The sequence below is a fragment of the Mastacembelus armatus genome, chromosome 19 (genome assembly GCF_900324485.2).
Source record: "Mastacembelus armatus chromosome 19, fMasArm1.2, whole genome shotgun sequence".
Lineage (NCBI taxonomy): Eukaryota > Metazoa > Chordata > Actinopteri > Synbranchiformes > Mastacembelidae > Mastacembelus > Mastacembelus armatus.
The window spans coordinates 14,158,340-14,176,405 of record NC_046651.1 but is presented as its reverse complement, the minus strand read 5'-3'; the positions used below and the strand labels follow the sequence as shown (position 1 = coordinate 14,176,405).

The 18,066-nt window shown below is 40.5% G+C and overlaps 1 protein-coding gene across 3 annotated transcripts; it reads left to right on the top strand.

The window, feature by feature from the left end:
* Positions 1 to 1,687: 1,687 nt before the first annotated feature.
* On the top strand, positions 1,688 to 13,669 carry fam53b (family with sequence similarity 53 member B). 3 transcript variants are annotated; one of them, XM_026315312.2, is made up of 5 exons: positions 1,688 to 1,901; positions 7,325 to 7,556; positions 8,457 to 8,511; positions 10,181 to 10,947; positions 12,560 to 13,669. In XM_026315312.2, the coding sequence occupies exons 2-5, from the start codon at positions 7,467 to 7,469 to the stop codon at positions 12,920 to 12,922; spliced, it is 1,275 nt and encodes a 424-aa protein (XP_026171097.1). In that variant the 5' UTR covers positions 1,688 to 1,901; positions 7,325 to 7,466; the 3' UTR covers positions 12,923 to 13,669. The 3 variants fall into 3 exon arrangements, with proteins under 3 accessions (XP_026171097.1, XP_026171095.1, XP_026171096.1); XM_026315310.2 differs by having other exon boundaries at positions 7,325 to 7,577; XM_026315311.2 differs by lacking the exon at positions 1,688 to 1,901 and adding an exon at positions 2,605 to 6,945 and having other exon boundaries at positions 7,325 to 7,577.
* The last annotated feature ends 4,397 nt before the right edge of the window (positions 13,670 to 18,066 follow it).

The following is an 18,066-nucleotide window of genomic DNA, read 5'->3' as shown; positions in this document are numbered from 1 at the left end:
CTGGGAGGTGGACACTCCCTTCCTTTTTACTGTTAAACATATGCTAGCTACAGTTACATTAAGAAGCTGAAATGACTCAGTACAACTAAATCAAGGTTTATTATTTATCCAACATAAAGAAGTTAATGCACTCTAGTACAATCTTGTGACCTTCCAGTTGCACTATGGCTGGTGGATACTGCCCCCGACTGGTTTTGACAGTCACAACACACACTAACAAATTTGTTGATCTGGTAAAATCCAATTTTTTAATTATAACCTGTTTTGATAATCATATTTCCTGAAGAGTCAGCTGGGCAAAACTCAACATGCAACAGTTTGTTTGTCAAAGTCATTTCTTTGCTGAAGTTGCCGCAAAAACAACCTGTTACCCCCAAACTGTAGTCTACACAGTGGAGAAGACTAAAGCAGGTCACCCTTTAACACAAAAAGCAGACACTCTTAAACTGAGAAGGACAATTTGACAGTCTGAAGGAGATTAGTGGCCCACAACAGATGTTACTCCTTGATTAACAATAGTGTCTGCCAGGGGTGAGCCTCAGCTCCCCACCCGTCTGAGGCCCAGCAACCCAACAGCTTCAGCCCAACAGAATAACCTAACATACTGTGCATGATGTGATGGGACAAAAATGTATTTGTTGGTCTTTTTACATCATACTACATATACCAGTGTACAGGACATTACCATTGAAATCCAGTTGTTTTTGTTTACATTTTCTCTTTTTTTGTGTAAAATATCTTCATAAATGTAATAATGTTCAGTTTTTGCCCAGACTGTTTTAGATTGGGGTTAACTTACCTGTGTGGTCATTTTGGCAGCTGTAGCAGCTGTTATATTATTATACAGAGGTGAGTTTTCCTTAGCCCCACTGGTAATAATACTGTGAACAAAATAAGAGAAACACCTGTCAATACAATAATAATAATAATAATAATAATAAATATATAATTCAACAACACAACAAATGGCTTCTTCTAAATTGATAAAGTTAAATTAATACCTTTCAAAAAGTGAACACTTCATATCGGTAGGAGGATTTGGTGCAAAATTCTTGAGGCTGCATTAGCTTTGGCTTGGTGTACCTAATAAACTGCCAGTTGCTTGTATTTGTACACCTGTTGCACAGAGTGTGTATACATAGACAACGAGACCTGCGTGGACCAGCATACTGCAGGTCGATGTAAGTCCTGATAAAGTCAGAATTTACTTTCTGGAAGACAGACATCTGTTTTCAATAAATCTATATCTTTAGGACTAACTCTTATTAAAATGGAATTCATTTTGTGAAAGGTAACCAGCAGTGTATATATTACACACATCTGCTTCTTTCTCCCTTTCTCTATGTCACACACAGTTGGCAGGTTTTCATGTTGTACTAGTGTATATTGTTAAAGTACCTTGTCTATATGCACAGCTTAAAACTGATTACTTTACGCTACTGCAGGATGGATCAGGCCACTGGTTTACAGCAGCAGGGGTGGTAAGTGTCCTAAAAAGTCGCTCAAGGTCTAATATTTTACTGTAAGTATAAACTAAACTGAGCAAGAACTTTTAAAGAGTCAAGCAGCACAGCAATAAGACGTGTTGGTTTAAGATTTAAAGTGTATAAATAAGTTATCGGACACCCCCGCCCGTGTCAGAGGTGGTACGGCTCGTGTATGTTGTCACAGACTCATGAGCATGTAATCTTGGACAGCGCTGGGGCAATGTTGTAGTTTGCAGGAGCTGCTTGGAGCAGGGCGTGAAGTCAAATGCTTATTGTGTTTCCTGCTTCACGCCTTGTTCTGTTTTTCTGCTAAAACAAAACTCACCATGGTCCAGTAAAACTAACCAGCAGCCCGGTGTGTGTCTGTGTTCTTTTTGTTGTTTTTGAGGATACGAGGTGCTCACCGCGATGCTTGTGAGTATATGGTCAAATAGTTTCTGTGCTTGCTAACTTAGGACCTGTAGCTACTTTATAAAGTTGTAAGAAGCTCTTCTGAAAGTTTTGAAAGTGTCTTATTCGTGAATGTGAAGGGACAAAGTGAACTTCTAAACATAGCTCCAATTAGTTAGCTCAGCAACTTTTCCTCGTGTAAATTACTGCTATTACTGCTTTAGCCATGTCCCTTTGTCTTGTTGGGGGTATTACTTTCATAAATACTGCATGAGCAGATTTGTTTAAATGCTATTTCTCCCATTTATTATGTCTGTATTATCACTTAGTAACGTTAGGATTAATATACAGTTTGGTAAAGTGTTATAGAAGATTAACAAAACAAGTGTCAGTGAGTTTATGTGCAGCTTAAATATGTTCATATATATGCAGAGGCTTTAAAATGCTTGGTTAAGCCATGGTTTCAGGTCACTATCACTTATTTATCTTTTTGGAACTGTAACCCAAGAAAGTACGTTTGGTTTGTTTGAAATCTCAAATTAAGTGTAAACTTAAGTAAGTTTTCTGTGAAGTTTGCAAAAAAAAAAAAAAAAGTACTTTCTTTGGATGAAAGGCACTTTATTTATTTTGGCAAATTTTTTGTTTTTAAGTGCAGTCAAACTGGGTTTTGTTAAGATAGGTCAGTGCTGTTTGGTGGCAATTGTATACGATCTTTTCAGTAACTAGAAACAGTCATGGGTGCATGCCTTTATAACTGCTCCACTTTATTTGGTGGCAATGCAGTTTGGGTCTTTTTCCCACGATAGTTCTTCTATGTTACGGTTTGTGCTGTTGCAGTGGAATGTTGTTGTCTTATCTTTATCAAGTGGACCTTCCCCGCAGGTATAAGGACAGGGCTGACTGACACGTTCAACAGATTCTACAGTTTAAGTGCTCAATGGGATCATACACATGAGAGCTTATTAAACCTGAACTCCACTGAATGCCCTTTTATCATTATTAAGACTGCTAAAGTTCATAAGTAACATTCATAAATTATTATGTAAAAAGACAAAAAGTAGGAGACTTAATTTTAAACTACAGATGTATCAGTTTACTTTATGAACATATACATTTCATATTTTATCATCAGCAGCTTGTGGCCTTTCTCTTGAGTTCAAAATCCTGTTTGCTCTGTAGCCTGCGTGTAACATTCTGTGAGCTCCTGTCACACCAATTTCTTTGCCAAACTCATTTCCCTTTCATGAGGGATTTTGGAAAAAGGGGTTTAAGGGACTGTTTGTGCTGGTTACTTGGACAAGCTCAATTTTTCAGAGCTTTTTCTTCTGTAACTGAGAGGTGTCCACCTGGAGGGCTGGCAAGTCTATCTGAAAAACGCTTGAACAGTTTTAGCTCATGTACAAAAGAGGCTGCTTATCAGAGCCTGCAGATGATTCCTGTTATGTCCACATCACTAAAAATATTAGACTCGGTTTAAGGCTAAGCTCCTCTGTATTGTAATAACCTATTCTGACATCTTGTTTCATGTGCATGCATGATCAGTGGAAGTACAGTGAGTGCTCTTTCTCCATCCATTCTTAATTTTGATTTAAAGTTAATGGCAGTGTTCACTGAATGTGACCTAGTCTTATTTAGGTCCAATAAAATGTAGTGTTACTCTGCCATCGAGGTCGAAGGAACTTGTGTCTTTGCAATTAAGAGACTTTGTTAGATTTAGCATTCAAGTGGACAACATTTTTCTCCATCTTGGACAGGTTTGCTGAAAGCTTCGATTACAGAGCTCAACAAAGCTCTTGTTCTGGACAAATGTATACAGTGCAAGTGATTATGTATGAGATAATTAAACAGCAGGCCTGCTTTAAAACGTAGGCCTCCTTGGCTGCCTTGCATAGCCATGCTGAGCCTTTGTGTTTATGGTAAGTGGGCAGCTGCATGCTTGTGAGACCTTGGCTGTACCCCAGGCCCTCAACGGAGCCTGATAACTACTATTGAAGCCTCCCAGCCATGCTCATTTCTGACTATTCACTCAGTGCTTTAAATGTGCCTCCTGTTTGACATAGCCTAATTTCTGTGAACATGCAGACAGCTGTGGGCTGGCCTGCACCCTACGAGTTTCATAAATTTCTTTTAAGTCAGTCATCCATGAAAAAACCTGATGGCACCTGCCCTTTGTGGAACCTAATTAATGACAGCACCAAAAAAAGAAAATTTGGGGTTTCAAAAAACGTGAATATTCACAGTGAAAATGATGCAGATTTGCAGAAAAAGCAGAACTGATTGCAGATTTGTCATTCAATTATCTGGTTCTCATATTCCATGTTTATGTATCTGCTTTTTATGACATGTTCTGTCAACACAACCTCCATTATGACAAGAGAAACTGCTCAAGTCCAAATATGGATTCTTCACAAGCTGTGCAAGTCAAAGCAGTAAACCAGAGCCAATGGATTTTTAGGAACTTGCATATTTTCTCTCAGGGATTTTTTTGTGAATAACTAAACTTACCCAGAATTCCTTTTATAAGTGGCATGGTCATAAAGAGCAACACCAATCCCTTTGCTAGGTTTGAAGTCAGGCGTCTCAGGTGCTCAGCAGATGCTCAGATTACTGAGATGGTCACAATTCTGGGACTATTGAGAGCAGAACACAGATCCGACTAAAAAGTAAACTTAACATTGTTATCACTTCACACTTAAAAACTTTTAAGCATGAGTGAACCTAAAAATAGATACAAAAGAGGTTTCTAAGAAATTAACAAATTGTATTGTTCAGTAGCCCATACAAGGTGCAACAATTTTACAAAGTTTTCCACCAGTTGTCCAAATGCTATACAATGGATTAGTATTAGTTCTAATTGTCAGTCAGACACACAAAGCTGCCAAATCCTTATGTAATGTTGGCCAAACCTATGGGATTACAGTCTGTGCAAGGTATGGAATAGCTGCCCTACCAAGCTTTTGGGGGTGCCCACACTTTAGATACCTATTGTAATATAAGATGACATTCTGCAGTCTTTTTAGACCTGACTATTTAGGAGTCTTATAAAAGTGTCATTTAAAGTATAGCACTCTTGTGTCTGATGAAGTACCCCATATATAAAATACAGCAGGATCTGTTGATGCATTTCAGAACAGAGCTGTAAAACAGGCCTCCGCTGTATACTTGACCCAGCTGATGCTGTGGTTTCCTCTCTTGTCCTATCTAGTGCTCATTTAGGTCATATCTTGCCATTTCTGACACACCAAAGTTGTGATGGTTTAAAGGCTTTTGGTAACCACATAGGAAGCGTGGGGTCCCATCAGCTAACCCAAGGCAGCATTATTGCTGTCTTTTAGGAAGACTGCTGTCATGCAGACTGTGCTGCAGTCAGACAGCAGCCTGTTTGCATGTGATGTAAAGCCACGTCTGGGGAAAACATCTTGCAATGTTCTTCCCCTTCTCAGAGATTAGACGACTCAGTTGTCACGGTAGTTGCTGCACCAATCCAGATAAAAAGCTATCAGGCTGCAGAAGTGTAGAGACTCCCACTGATTCCAGATATTGGCAGCATCATTATGAAGGTGATTCGGGTTTTGACGTCACATGGGGTGCGGCACCCTTTGGGCAGATATTCTTACCTTATTTGACAGATTATAGTTTCATGCGTTCAGTATGAGGTGAGCGTACTGGGTGTATTCCAACACTGATAATCATGCCTTGACTTCAGGTTAACAGGTTTGCACAAGAAAAACAGACTTCCCTCTGCCAGCACTTCTCAACATGTCTTCTATTCACAGACTGTCATATGTTTGTATGGTTTTCAAAGGCTGTGGGACAAGGTTAGGCTTTTATAATTGTGTGTTCAACTTATGTCATAAAGCTGAGGAATGTTTATAATTATGTTATAAACCTTGTCCATTTAAAGCACTCAGCTCAGATTTATGGGATAAAAATGTAATGCCTGTGAATGAGAGATGATAAATTGATGCAGTTCTTTGTAACTAAAAGTAATAGATGCTGTTTACAGTTTAAAGTCCAGAATGTCAGACTACAGTTAGACTTTTTCCATTTTCTAGGAAAGGAAAACATCATTTGGGTCCTTTTTGTTTGAATAAACATTATAAAGAGATTTTCACATCTTCACCAGTTTTTTTTTTTTTTTCAGGGAAAGGTATTTTCTTTGTGTCAATGCCATCTGCATCCATCAAGGAGCTATTAAGACACCAGTTTTAAAAAACAAAACAACAGTTTTCTCAAAACCAGCACGTTCTTAGTTATCTTTACTGCAAAACACAAAGACACTGTGTGGTTGATGGTCACGCAAAGTATAAGCTGTCCTGACCCAATCCAGCTCCAAGCTTTGATATGTTCTTTTCTATTCACAGAGGCCACAAGTTAAAGCTGCTCGACGTCCTTGAACCACGTTGATCCCCTTATAGACCTCTGTTAAAAACATCCTTTCATTTAAACTGTTTTCCTGACGTGATAAGTGTCAGTAATGGAAATCATATGCTGAATGCAAAAACCACTTCCACTATGTCAGCTCTCTCAGGGTCTTCAGGGTCTTGTGATGCTGTCCTTCATCCCAGCCTGCTTGCACTCCAGCACATCACCGGCAAACTCTGATGGCACCTCTTTTGTTTCCCACGGCGTCTCATCTTTTTCACAGTGTTCTTTTGTTTCACTTCCACCGTCTCTTTCAGTTTCCCCATTTTCTGCTCACAGTTGTTCTGTCATTCAAACAGACACTCTCTGACCTTGCAGACATTCACTGTATTATGTTTCAGTCCTCTACTTGACCATCCTCTATTTAAACTGATGTGATGGTAGTAAAAATCCACTGTGACTTTTATATAGATTTACATCTGTGACCAATCAGCTGTTTTACCATAATTGTGATGCAGCACTAATGTGAAAAGTGTTGTTTTGATAACTGTAAGGTCAACTATTCACAGCCTGCCCCTGAGAATTCAATTACACAACTTTGACTTTGCTCTATCCCTCTGTGTGCTCCAGTGTGAAACACTTTAAGGAGAATCACTCTCAGATGACTGATAATCCTCCACACAGGAATCAAGAACAAAACAAAGTATAGAGTTCCACTTTTCTATGACAAGCTTCATTTTCTCTTCAGTATCACATACTAATCAGTATTCTTGACACGTGCCACTGTAAAGTGTGGAACCTGTTTCTTTGCAAGGGACAGCAGACATGTATTATGTTAGAGAAGAAGTTTGAGAAGTTTCAGGACGTTGCAATGCTTTTAGCCATACAGATGCTATGGTTCTTGGTGCAGGAATGTCAGACGGTTGGACTATGTAGATTTGGGTTTACTCTGCCTTGATGATGTGTTTCAGGATCTCCACACCAGCGAGCTGTTCTCCTGCACAGTCCTTCTGGATTGGTTGACAGAATGTCAGAAATGTACTGAATTTTAATCCTGAGATCATCTTTGTGTGTCTGCTCAGGCTTGGGCCAAAAAGTAAAGCACATTCCTGGAGGAGTTGAGGTCTGCTGTTTTAAACTCGTAAGAAACCAGTCTGCACACACCATGCCCACAGAGATGGCCTCCAACTTTTCTTGCTTGTACTGGAACAACTTGGGACAAGGATGTGTGTTGCCATGGTGATCATTTACAAGAAAACACTGGAAAGGAAGGGTGCTGACAATGTAACATCCAAAAGTACAGAATTGGGCCCGGTGAGATTATTTTCTCTTTATGTAAGCAATTTTTTTCTGCGTGAAATGTGTCATTTTATGTTTATGCATAGCTCTGCCAGCATGCCCAAACTGTGCTCGTCAAAGGAGAAGAAAACAAGGTGCCACTCTAAATCAGGAAATTGTATCTGGCCATTCATCACTCCACAGCAGTTTTATGGCAACCCATGTTCCTCGAGGGCCACTGCCCTGCTTATTTTCCAACTATCCCTACCCTGTTTTGATAATACCACCCTCATCTGAGATGGCATCTTCTGGCTTCTGATTAATTCAACACACCTGATCCAGGCAATCAGCAGTGGGTAAGGCAGGGATGGTTGGAAAACAAGCAGGGCAGAGGAACATGAGTTGCCTACTCCTGCTGTACTCCTTTTTTTGTGAACCTTTGTGAAATTTGACTTTTAGCTTCCCCTCAGTCAAATTTGTTACTAATGCAATTATTGATCCTTGCATCATAATACCAGCAGGGCATTTGTCATGTGGTACTGTGTTCTATTTAGCTCACTCAAAATGACAATAGAGTATTTTAGTTCCCCTATGCAAAACTATGACTCATTTTCGAATCAGTATCCGTGCAGTAGAAACCTTTCTGCCAACATGCAGTGAGAAAATTCCCCCATTTCACATGCCCTCTCAGCCATGTGAAATGAAGTCATCATGTTGTGGGTCTGGCCGCCAATCAGAGGCATCTCTGGTGGAGCTCTTGTGCTCATGGGTTGAGCTTGGCTTTCATTTCTCAGCAGCAAACTCTTGGGGCCAGTAATGCATAGAAAAGTTGCTTTTACAATAACTTTCTTGACTTTAAACTCTATTGATTTATAAAGTCTGTTTCTGTGACATTTCTGTTTTAGAGCAAACTGACAATGAGTTTTATTTTGGCAGTTCCAGGTACAGACCATGAGCCAGGGGACTGCACTTTTCTCTTGTGGACTCATGGGTAAGCGTCTGACATATTAATCATACATATATACAATCATATTTGTAAATGGCAATATAAATGAGAGTTGTAAATAACAGGGGCTGTAGTTTTAATTAAAATAAATTTTCTGGAAAGTTACTCAAGAAATAATTAATAAATAAAATGTGAGAATGCCCATTTTAGATACCTACTTTTTCACATTAAATTCTTGTCAATTTAACATGACATAAACTGACCACAATGGCCTAACAGCAACATATTAAAAAGATAACTGCCCTGGTATAAATCATACTCTGCATTTTGTCAGTTTCCCAAGCCCAACACCAAATGTACTTATTTATTTTGTTTGGGACTACATCCAGAAAACGTGTTTAGTAACAGCAGTGGCTGTGGTATTTTAGAGGAAATTAACAGCGGCAAGTCAGTTTCTACTGAATCTGGTCAAAGGTCACATTGCATTATGTGAAACAGATAGAGAGGTGTCTCTAAGACTAATGTGTGTTTATGATGGCAGCATCTTATCATTAGCACCAATCTCATGGCACTCCTGCAGACCTCAAAACTGTGGACTTGTCATCTTCAGGTTGAAAATTTGTTCTAATACAAAGACCTATATGTTTCATTTACCTTGCATGAAAAGTAACAGCCTTAGCAGTCTTTCATACTGTAAGATTAAATGGCATTCTGTCCTCACAGTAGTTTGAGGTTGTTAAGGCCAAACCGTGGCAGAACAAAGCAGTACTAGTATGCATTGTTAACGCTGCCCTTTGTTCTTCATCCTGCCTGTGTACTGTAGATGGTATTTTGGATATTTATCTCCAGTGGAGAGAATAGAGGTTTTGCATACCAGGAGTGGGCAGTAGCCTTGACATCTGGTATCTGACTCAAAGTTGACTGACCTGTTCAGTTGACTGATCCATTCAGCAATTTAAGCAAGTTTCTGCTGTGGCAATGCCAGTTGCTTTCCTGCCAGGGTAGTTATTCTGCTGGCATAGAGACAAGATGTCAGATAGCTGGTCCATTAACTCAGGGTTAGAACTTTTGCACATATTAAAAAAAAACAAAAAACAGATGATAAGCTTTAATCAGAATGTTTATGATGGGTTATTGACATTTATCAAGCCTCGCTATAGCAGAGGTGAGGTATGATATCAAGTCATTTAGAGACTGAGCTCCATTCTCTTTCCTGGCCAGCTGTGTTTACAGGCTGTGACACTAAAGCAGTGCCTGGAGGGCATGATTTATTTTTAGTGCCAGTAACAAAGCTGTGAGCACTGTCAAAGTACACATAGTAGGACCAACATGCTGAATATATGGACGTGTCATGGATGTTGTCCATGCTGAGGTTCCCAAACTTAACTTCTCATGATCATAGGTACTTGGAATTGAAAGTAGTTTTATAGTTTGATACAAACAGCTTGACTAGCTAAAATGTCCTCACAGTGATGTCATCAAACAAAAATTCAAAAAGTACAGAGTTGTTCATACAACTACATGTCCAAGTCTGTTAATTAAAAAATAAAATTCACGTCTTTCAATCCTTTTGTCAAAACTCTAAATCATGATTGACTGAAAACTGACTAAATAAGTGCAAGTTTAGAAATAAGTCCTTATCTTATTTTCTATATTTTGGCTTATGGTCTTGTTTTTAAAGGTTATTTAATTGAAATAAATATTCCCTTTGTAGAGAGAAGCCCGTGGCGTGCGGTGGGTCACAGCTTTGCCATACAACAGAGGCCAGTCGGTACCAGCCTGGAGAGCCTGTGGGATGTCCTGCCTCAGGTACACAGGAGTTCAGCCCACTGGGATTGGGATGTTGGCTCCACTTCGAGCACAATCACCAGCTTATTGCAGAACCTTAGCTTGGCTGAGACTGCATCCTCTCACTCCACCGCACCCCCCAGCAAGAGACAGTGCCGGTCCCTGTCATGCTCAGATGATCTTGGTGGTTGTCGCTCTACCTGGCGCCCTCAGGGCTCCCGTGTGTGGACAGCAGTGGAGAAGAGGAGGTGCCACAGTGGAGGCAGTGTCCAGCGCGGCGGTGGTGGTAACACACAGCTTGGCTTTCCAGCCATGCAACGTAGCTCCAGCTTCAGCCTGCCCTCCCGCTCCAACACCATAGAACTGCCCTGCTTTACCCAGCATCTCCCCTCCTCTTCAGCTTTCACTGGTCTGACACCTTCCTCCTCCATGGCTCCCCCATCCTCTGAGGCTTCAGCGCAGCCCCTCTACCTCTCACATGAACAGATCTGCCTCCTTGAGCCTCGTGGACCCTCACCACCCAGCTCCCCTGACTCCACTCCAGAAATGGAGCGGCGTAGTTGTCAAGGGGGCCTTGCCCGTAGCCGCTCACAGCCGTGTGTCCTTAACGACAAGAAGATTGGTGTGAAGCGCAGGAGACCAGCTGACTCGTACAAACAGAGGCCTTCGTTGGATCTGGCAAAGATGACCCAGGTTGGTACTTAAGTATCACTTTGTAAAACAGGCCACTCAGGAAGAGACTGCTTGACATAACATTTAATCAGGGCAATGGATTAGATGAGTTTGTAACATACATTTCTATGTGCACGTCCTGGAAACCATTTGTTTCTGTGCCCCACAAGCACACTAACAACAATTATTTAAAATAATTTATCAAAAAAAATGGTCAGCTTATGAGATGTATTGAGAAAATTGTTAAAAACTAGAAGTCTGAAGCGTGTTGCTATGAAGATTCACTAAATCTCAGTGGAATAGATGTTCACTTGTGATGATAGAGTAAGTTTGCTTGGCACTCAGCTCGAGGGCTTCTCACGCAAACACATGAACAGCATATCAGTATTCAAAGTCACCATACTACTCAAAGATCGGTCTCCATACTGAGTGTGTCTCTGAAATGTCCTCTCATCCACACATCGGTGTAGTTTTCTCAGAGAGAAACTGCTACCCTCTGCGTGGCTCCGTAAATGTCAGGAAGTAGAGCAGCTGTGGCAGAGGTTATAGATCGTTGCACAGGGGAGATGCATGTTGGGTAAAGAGATATTGATTTCTGTAAATTCAGCTCAGTGGGTGGATCACTGCCACAACTGGGCTTCATGAGCTATTGATCAACTTTTATTCATGGACAGTCAAGGTCAGTATGGATGTGAAGACTTTCTGCTCTGGACACTGGCAGCTCTAATTCATGATCCTGTTGTGATGAGTTGTGTGATGACCGTGTCAAAGAAAACGTTCACTGCCTGAAACCAGAGATGGTGAGCACTGTAATCACATTTTGAGAATTTACACCACTACAGCCTCTGAGCTCTGTTAGCATGGCTTTTGTTGATGCAGCATAAATAACTGAAAACAGCTTGGTATATTGATCAATAAATATTATTGATTATATATATTTATAAATAGTGGAAATAATTACTGTCACTACTATTCTATTTGTAACAATTCTTGTGGAAGTCTTTTTTAGAAAAGGTAAATATGTAAAGATACTTGGTACTTGAAAGCTGAAATGGGCACTGGGCATGTCCTTACTTTCCGTAATAGTTTGTACATTTTGCTGTGAGTAGTGCACAACAGTCCTATGCTTGCTAAGTATTATATAAGCACAAAAGTGACAGAAGGTTTCACAGAGGCCTTATTCTCTTGTGTCCTTCTGGCCTAACACCGTAGTGGTTAGGCATGAGGCAGCTGTCCTCCCTTCTTCACATTAGCTGTACAGATTGGATAATCCTCATCATAAAGCTTCCCACTCCAGAGTTAGAGTGTGTTAGAGTGTTTTTTGCCCAGTGTCCAGCTTTGACCTTATCGACTCGCCCACAAATTCTGAGTACAGTAGAGTGATTGTTTTCATAAGATGGCTGTATGCCTTCAGTTTTGTTTGTGTCTTGTTAGAACATCAATGATAGTTCAAGACGAAGTTATGGATGTTTTTGATTCCATTATCAAATATGAGCTCACCATGGAAACTCTTACCAGAGCAGAATTTGGGCATGTTAGTTAAAGTGCATTCTTGATTCCTTGAACATCAGTTTTATGGTCATAAAAAAAAAAAAAAAAAAAAAAAAAAAATCACCTCTCTGTTCTTCCACAGAAACTTAAAAATTTCCACAGCCTGAGCTGCCCTGGAGTCACAGGTGAACACAGCTGTGAGTCAAGGCAGACACTCCCTCTTCTCAGGAACAATGCTCAGTATGACAGCGATGACTCATCCGCAAATGAACACTGCTTGAAAGATCTTCAGCCTCAGACCAAAGAGGGTGCGATCCCCAGGAACATGTCGTCAGACCCCACAATTGAGGAGGTGGAGTGGAACTCCACAGACTATGGTGACAACGCACCAGAGAGAACCAATGGCAAGGACAATGAGCCTCTGTGGGTGGGGCTGTGTAGCATGAGGAAGGACATGTATCAGCTTGGAGGTGAGCTCGACATCGAGCAAATTGAACGGAACTGAGTGGATCTGCCTTCCATTTTAGTGAAACAGACAAAGTTTATCACAAGGTGGTACAGTAGAGTACTGATAGTCTTAAGGACAAAGCAAGTGGGAAGCTGATGCAGTCAGTGCCAGCACTAGTCTTTTTTCTCAAGGAGAATTTGAGAAGGAGCTTTGTGAACTAAGTGGCCACTTTTTGGGGACTTCATGTAGTCAGACGCTACCCCCTCTCAATGCGATATCTTAACTGTGTCTCAGGAGAACAAGAAAGTCACAGAGGATGGATTACTGTGGAGATAATAGAACCAATAAATATTAAAATCATATATTAATGTCGGCTCAGAGACTGGGGTCTTTAACATTTCTCTGTAACCCAGATCACCTTCGTTGTACTATGTTTGAAGAGAATTCACAGCAGGTTTGTATAAATTCTCTGCGCTAAAAGGAGTGTCTGTTCCACTGATGTTCTTAAATAGTACAAGGGTAGATGATGGACAGAATTGGAGACTACTTTGAGAGCTACTGTTAGTAAACCCCTTTCACTATTACTGAGCAACACACACACACACACACACCACCTGTAAAATACATTGAAGAGCTTAATTTTTCACACAGTAACGTCAGGCTTCTTTGAGGTCTATGCTGTTTGTTTGAGAGAAACTTTGTGATGCTAATAGCGTTAATGTTCCTTCTTTTTATAATTTGTAACTACAAAGTTATGTAAAACATCAACATATTTCTATACAAATAAACCAAGTTCTAAATGTGTCATTTTGTAACCACATTATTTCAGTGTCTTTTCTCACAAATTTTGGGATGCCAGCTCTATGTGTTAATGTGTTCAGACAGAATGTGAAGCAATATTAGATGCGGTGCAATTCCATAATTACTCAACAAGATACAAAGATTTGAATAGATGTGAACAGACCCAGATGGTGGAAATTCCCATGAACACCATAAAGGTTTGTATTATGTCAGAACACACTGGATTTACAAAGTAGGAATTTAGGGGATATAGCTGTATTAGTTAGAGGTTGACTTATGTACTAAATATAACAACTCAGGTACTGTACTTCATCTCCACAGTTAGCTAATGATGCATTGTTCTATTGTATAGTCAATTATACTACCAAACTCATACTAAGGTGTACTAATGACCTTAAATAAAATATATCTAATACATGCTAATATAACACTGACAGGTCAATTTTAAATATGTAGCTTGCTGATGAACCTTTCCTTATCTTAGTTACAATATACAAGATCTGGTAACTGGCTAACATGAGACGCAAAACCACTTTTCCTTAATCAAAATAGTTTGCCTGGATCACAGAAGCTCCTCAAAGTATAGTTTTGTGCATATTTCCAATACAAATATTATATAAAAGTTAGTACATTCTTATTTTTGAGAGTTTTTTTTTTTTTTTTTTTTTTAATAGAGTACTGTGGTACTACTTCCCCTACTGGTGTTAGCACAGCACATGCATTGACAGCAACAATGTAGATTAACCCAATTAAGTAAAAGACAATCACAACCGTAGTAGTGGTACTACTGATGAGCCTGTGTTTGTGTGCTGAAGCGGGGAGTGAGTAGGGAGGACGCCAGGCAGCAGTGGGAAGTCCGGTTTCTTTCTTTCTTTTTTTTTTCTTGATGACGGGTGGAGTGGTGGAGCGATGGAGCGGCGGTTCACCCCAGAGACCTCCCTCCCTCCCTGCACTGGGAAACAAAAGGGGCTTTTTCTCTGTGGAGCACAGTGACGTGGGAGGCGGCTGTGAATGTGGGCCATGTGTCAGGGCTGCTGCTGCTGCTGCTGCTCCATTTGTCTGTTTCACCTCCCTAACTCTGGTGCCTGTGCAAACCTCCAGAATTAAACTGTCGTTAACCTTTTGATTCAGTGCAGCAGTACGATTGCAAACTTCAGCATGTTTGTTAAGACTCGAAGCAACGCTCATCATTTTTTGAACATATAGGACGCCACTGAGGAAAGAAAGTTACCTCCTTAAAGACTGGCTGAGTAATTTGTCTGACCAGCTACTTTACAGGCTCAAATGCCACACAAAATAACTGGGGTCAACCTTGCTTACGATGTCAATGCATGGACAGGACTAATATGCGCCAGCTTATACAATGAAGTCATATTTATATTGTCACAGAGCTGCCTGTGCTACATGAAAACTGCTTTTTTCACTAGTGTAGCCTTTTCAGGTATTGAGTGAAGAAGGAAATGGGTAAACAGAACCCTTGTAAACGTGCTGTGCGCAGACTGGCACAGTGACAGACCCTTAATCAGTTGAGTGACAGAAATGAAAGGAGGCTGTGTTGTGAGAAAAGATAGGACTATAACAGAAGGGGAGCACAGCGTTCAGCACAACACTCGTCCACAACCCCCACCAGCACTGACACAGCAGGGGTGGTTGGTGGTCACTCTTGAACTGCTGCTGAAGTTTATGCACAGTTTCATCAGCTGTAATGATGATTCACATCAAACGTCATTCACTTTGTAGGCACCAGATGTCCCACAGTAAATGCAGATGTTTTAAGTTTATTTATGGTGCATAACGCATTTGTTTGCTTTCCTGTAATGACAATGTTAGTATAATACTATGTAGTTCTCTAAATTTAATGTCAATGCGAATGCACTGGGCTAACATAACTAATGATGATTAAGTATTATATATATTTTCAGATTCCTGCAAAGGGTTTCTGAAAGATTTTCCATTTCATTCAGAAAAGGAAAAAAAAAAACTCAAAATGAATAAAATCAAACTGTGTGCCATATGAAACCGAATATTCTTGGGTTTGGTCCCCACCTCCACCTGGCAGCTCATATGTGGTCGTGGTGAAAAGCAATTCAGCAGTACCACCCAGCCACAAAATATTTCCAGTTGAGAAAATGTTGAACTAAAATACTGGGAGAACAAACTTTACCTTGAGCTTTGCATGAAGTGGAAAAGCTAGAAGTGGTTATCTGTTTTTTGAATATGTATTACAATACTACACTATTGCATTAGTAGGCAGTTCTGGTACTGAATCTTACCTATACAAACTGTTGGATTCATGCAACAACAAACCCCCTTCAGCCACACAAAGGTTATCTACCAAGGTTATATAAAATGAAAAATAACTGTTAATACTTGTAGAATTTAGTGCACTTCAGCAAAAGCACTGTAAGATCTAAAGACTGAGAGTTCAAAATGAATCCTTTCAATTTTTACACCAAACAGCTGGACACAAAGGATAGCTTTTCCTCTGTAAGCCTTCAGACCTTTTGCAGGCGTATACAGTTCGTTTACACTGCATAGTGACATATGATCACCCTTTCGCCTGGATTATACATACGCACACGCTCGGGTATGACATCACAGGGTCATGCTTTGTGTCTGGGGAACCAAGCCTTTAGAGGACAGTTGAGCAGGGGTCATGGCCCTGAGGGGGCCTGTGACGGCTGTGACTATGTCAGGAGTACAGACTGCTCTGTGTATGAACTGAGACACTTCAGAGATTGCTTGCAAAGAGGGAGGACTGGGTTGGTATTGGAGTTAGCCAGGCAGGGGGAGGAAATTCAGGCCTCAGCTCCATACCTAATGAGTTCTGATGTTTCAGAGCCCTCTGATGGCACCAAGTGTTGTTGGCATTGTTGCCCACAAGGGAAGGAGAGCGATGAAATGTGGGGAAACTATGTGGCTTGGCAAATAAGAGCAGGAGGCCTCCACATGGACCAGTGCTCCACACACAGACGGGAGGGGACAAATAATGGGCTGCTGTCAAAACAAGAGCATATTTCCACGGATAACGGTGCATTCAGATCTGCAGGTGTGCAGTATAGTCTGGTCAGCTGACCTGCCATTTCCTGTGAAACAGGAAGAGCCAAATGAGCAGAGATGAAAGTTCAAGGTAACATACAGCTGGTTGTTGTTAAGGTGGGTAAATGCAGGTGCATTACAAGAGCAGCAGTGTGAGTGCCGTAAGTGGAGCCTAAGCCAAACAGATGACATAAAAAGCATATGCATGTGGGCTCACAGAAACACTGCAGCAGTGTGTGTTGAGTATACTCAGTAAAGATATAAAGATGTGGCTAAAAGTGCTGGCATCAATCCACTTAAAAAAATTCTCTGAACCAGTTCTAAACTGATGAAAGTAATCCATTAAGGGATCTGCTATTCTCTATTTAACATTAGACATGTTCAATGTAAAATGTTTTAAATAACACAATAAATAAAAATGGCAAGCAAAGTTTTCTATGACAAACCCAACAAAATGTAAGAACAGCATGTTTCAGTGTGGTGTAACACATTTACCCACAACTATCTGCACAATGAGCTGAAGGTGCTGCATTATACAAATGATAAAGGCAAAATACACTGCTGACAGACACAAGTTAGAGGGTTTTGTGTATCTAGAATCTGCTAGCTAAACTGCAGATGCCCATATTTAAAGATATATGTCTAGTTGAAGTGTGCTATGAATCAAGAAACCGGTCTTGCAAGAAACATACAAGTTTGGAAAGGGTTGATGAGTGCCAGACTATGTGCTTTTTCTGCATTACTTGATTGTAATTAACTGTTCTGTCTCTAAAATGCCACAAAATAACAGGCAGATACAAGTTTAAAGTTCACAGGGCTCAAGGTGTCATCTTACAAATGCTCTATATTGTCAGAAAAACAGTAAAAAAAAAAAACCCCCAAAGCAAATCATTTAGCATCATTTATGATGATATGAGAGAGAAAAGCTATAAAAAAGGTTTGATGATGAGGTAAAACACTGATGTACCAATAGCCTCCACAACAACAGCATCAGTCAGTCAAGGCTTTGACAGGGTATTAAGTCTGTCAACACGGTTCTATGGCAGTGAGGTCATGCATGTCTCCTGAAATGAGGTCATCTCTATTATTTGAAAGGTAATCTTGCTTTTTCAGCCTGCGGTCACAGAAGGAATCAATGTGCTGCACTCCAGCAGGAATATATCACTGTTTACCTATCGAGTCAGCCAGAAGAGGTAAACTGTTGCTAATTTGTAACTTGTGTGAAATGGTTGGATGACCTTGGGCCAGCCGGGGTGGTGTGCTTAAGAACCAGCGAGTTCTGGGGAATGTGTGTGTTTGTTTTTTACATCTAGTAATGAGGAAAACTGTGGCATTGGGCTCTCAGAACATCTACACAAGTT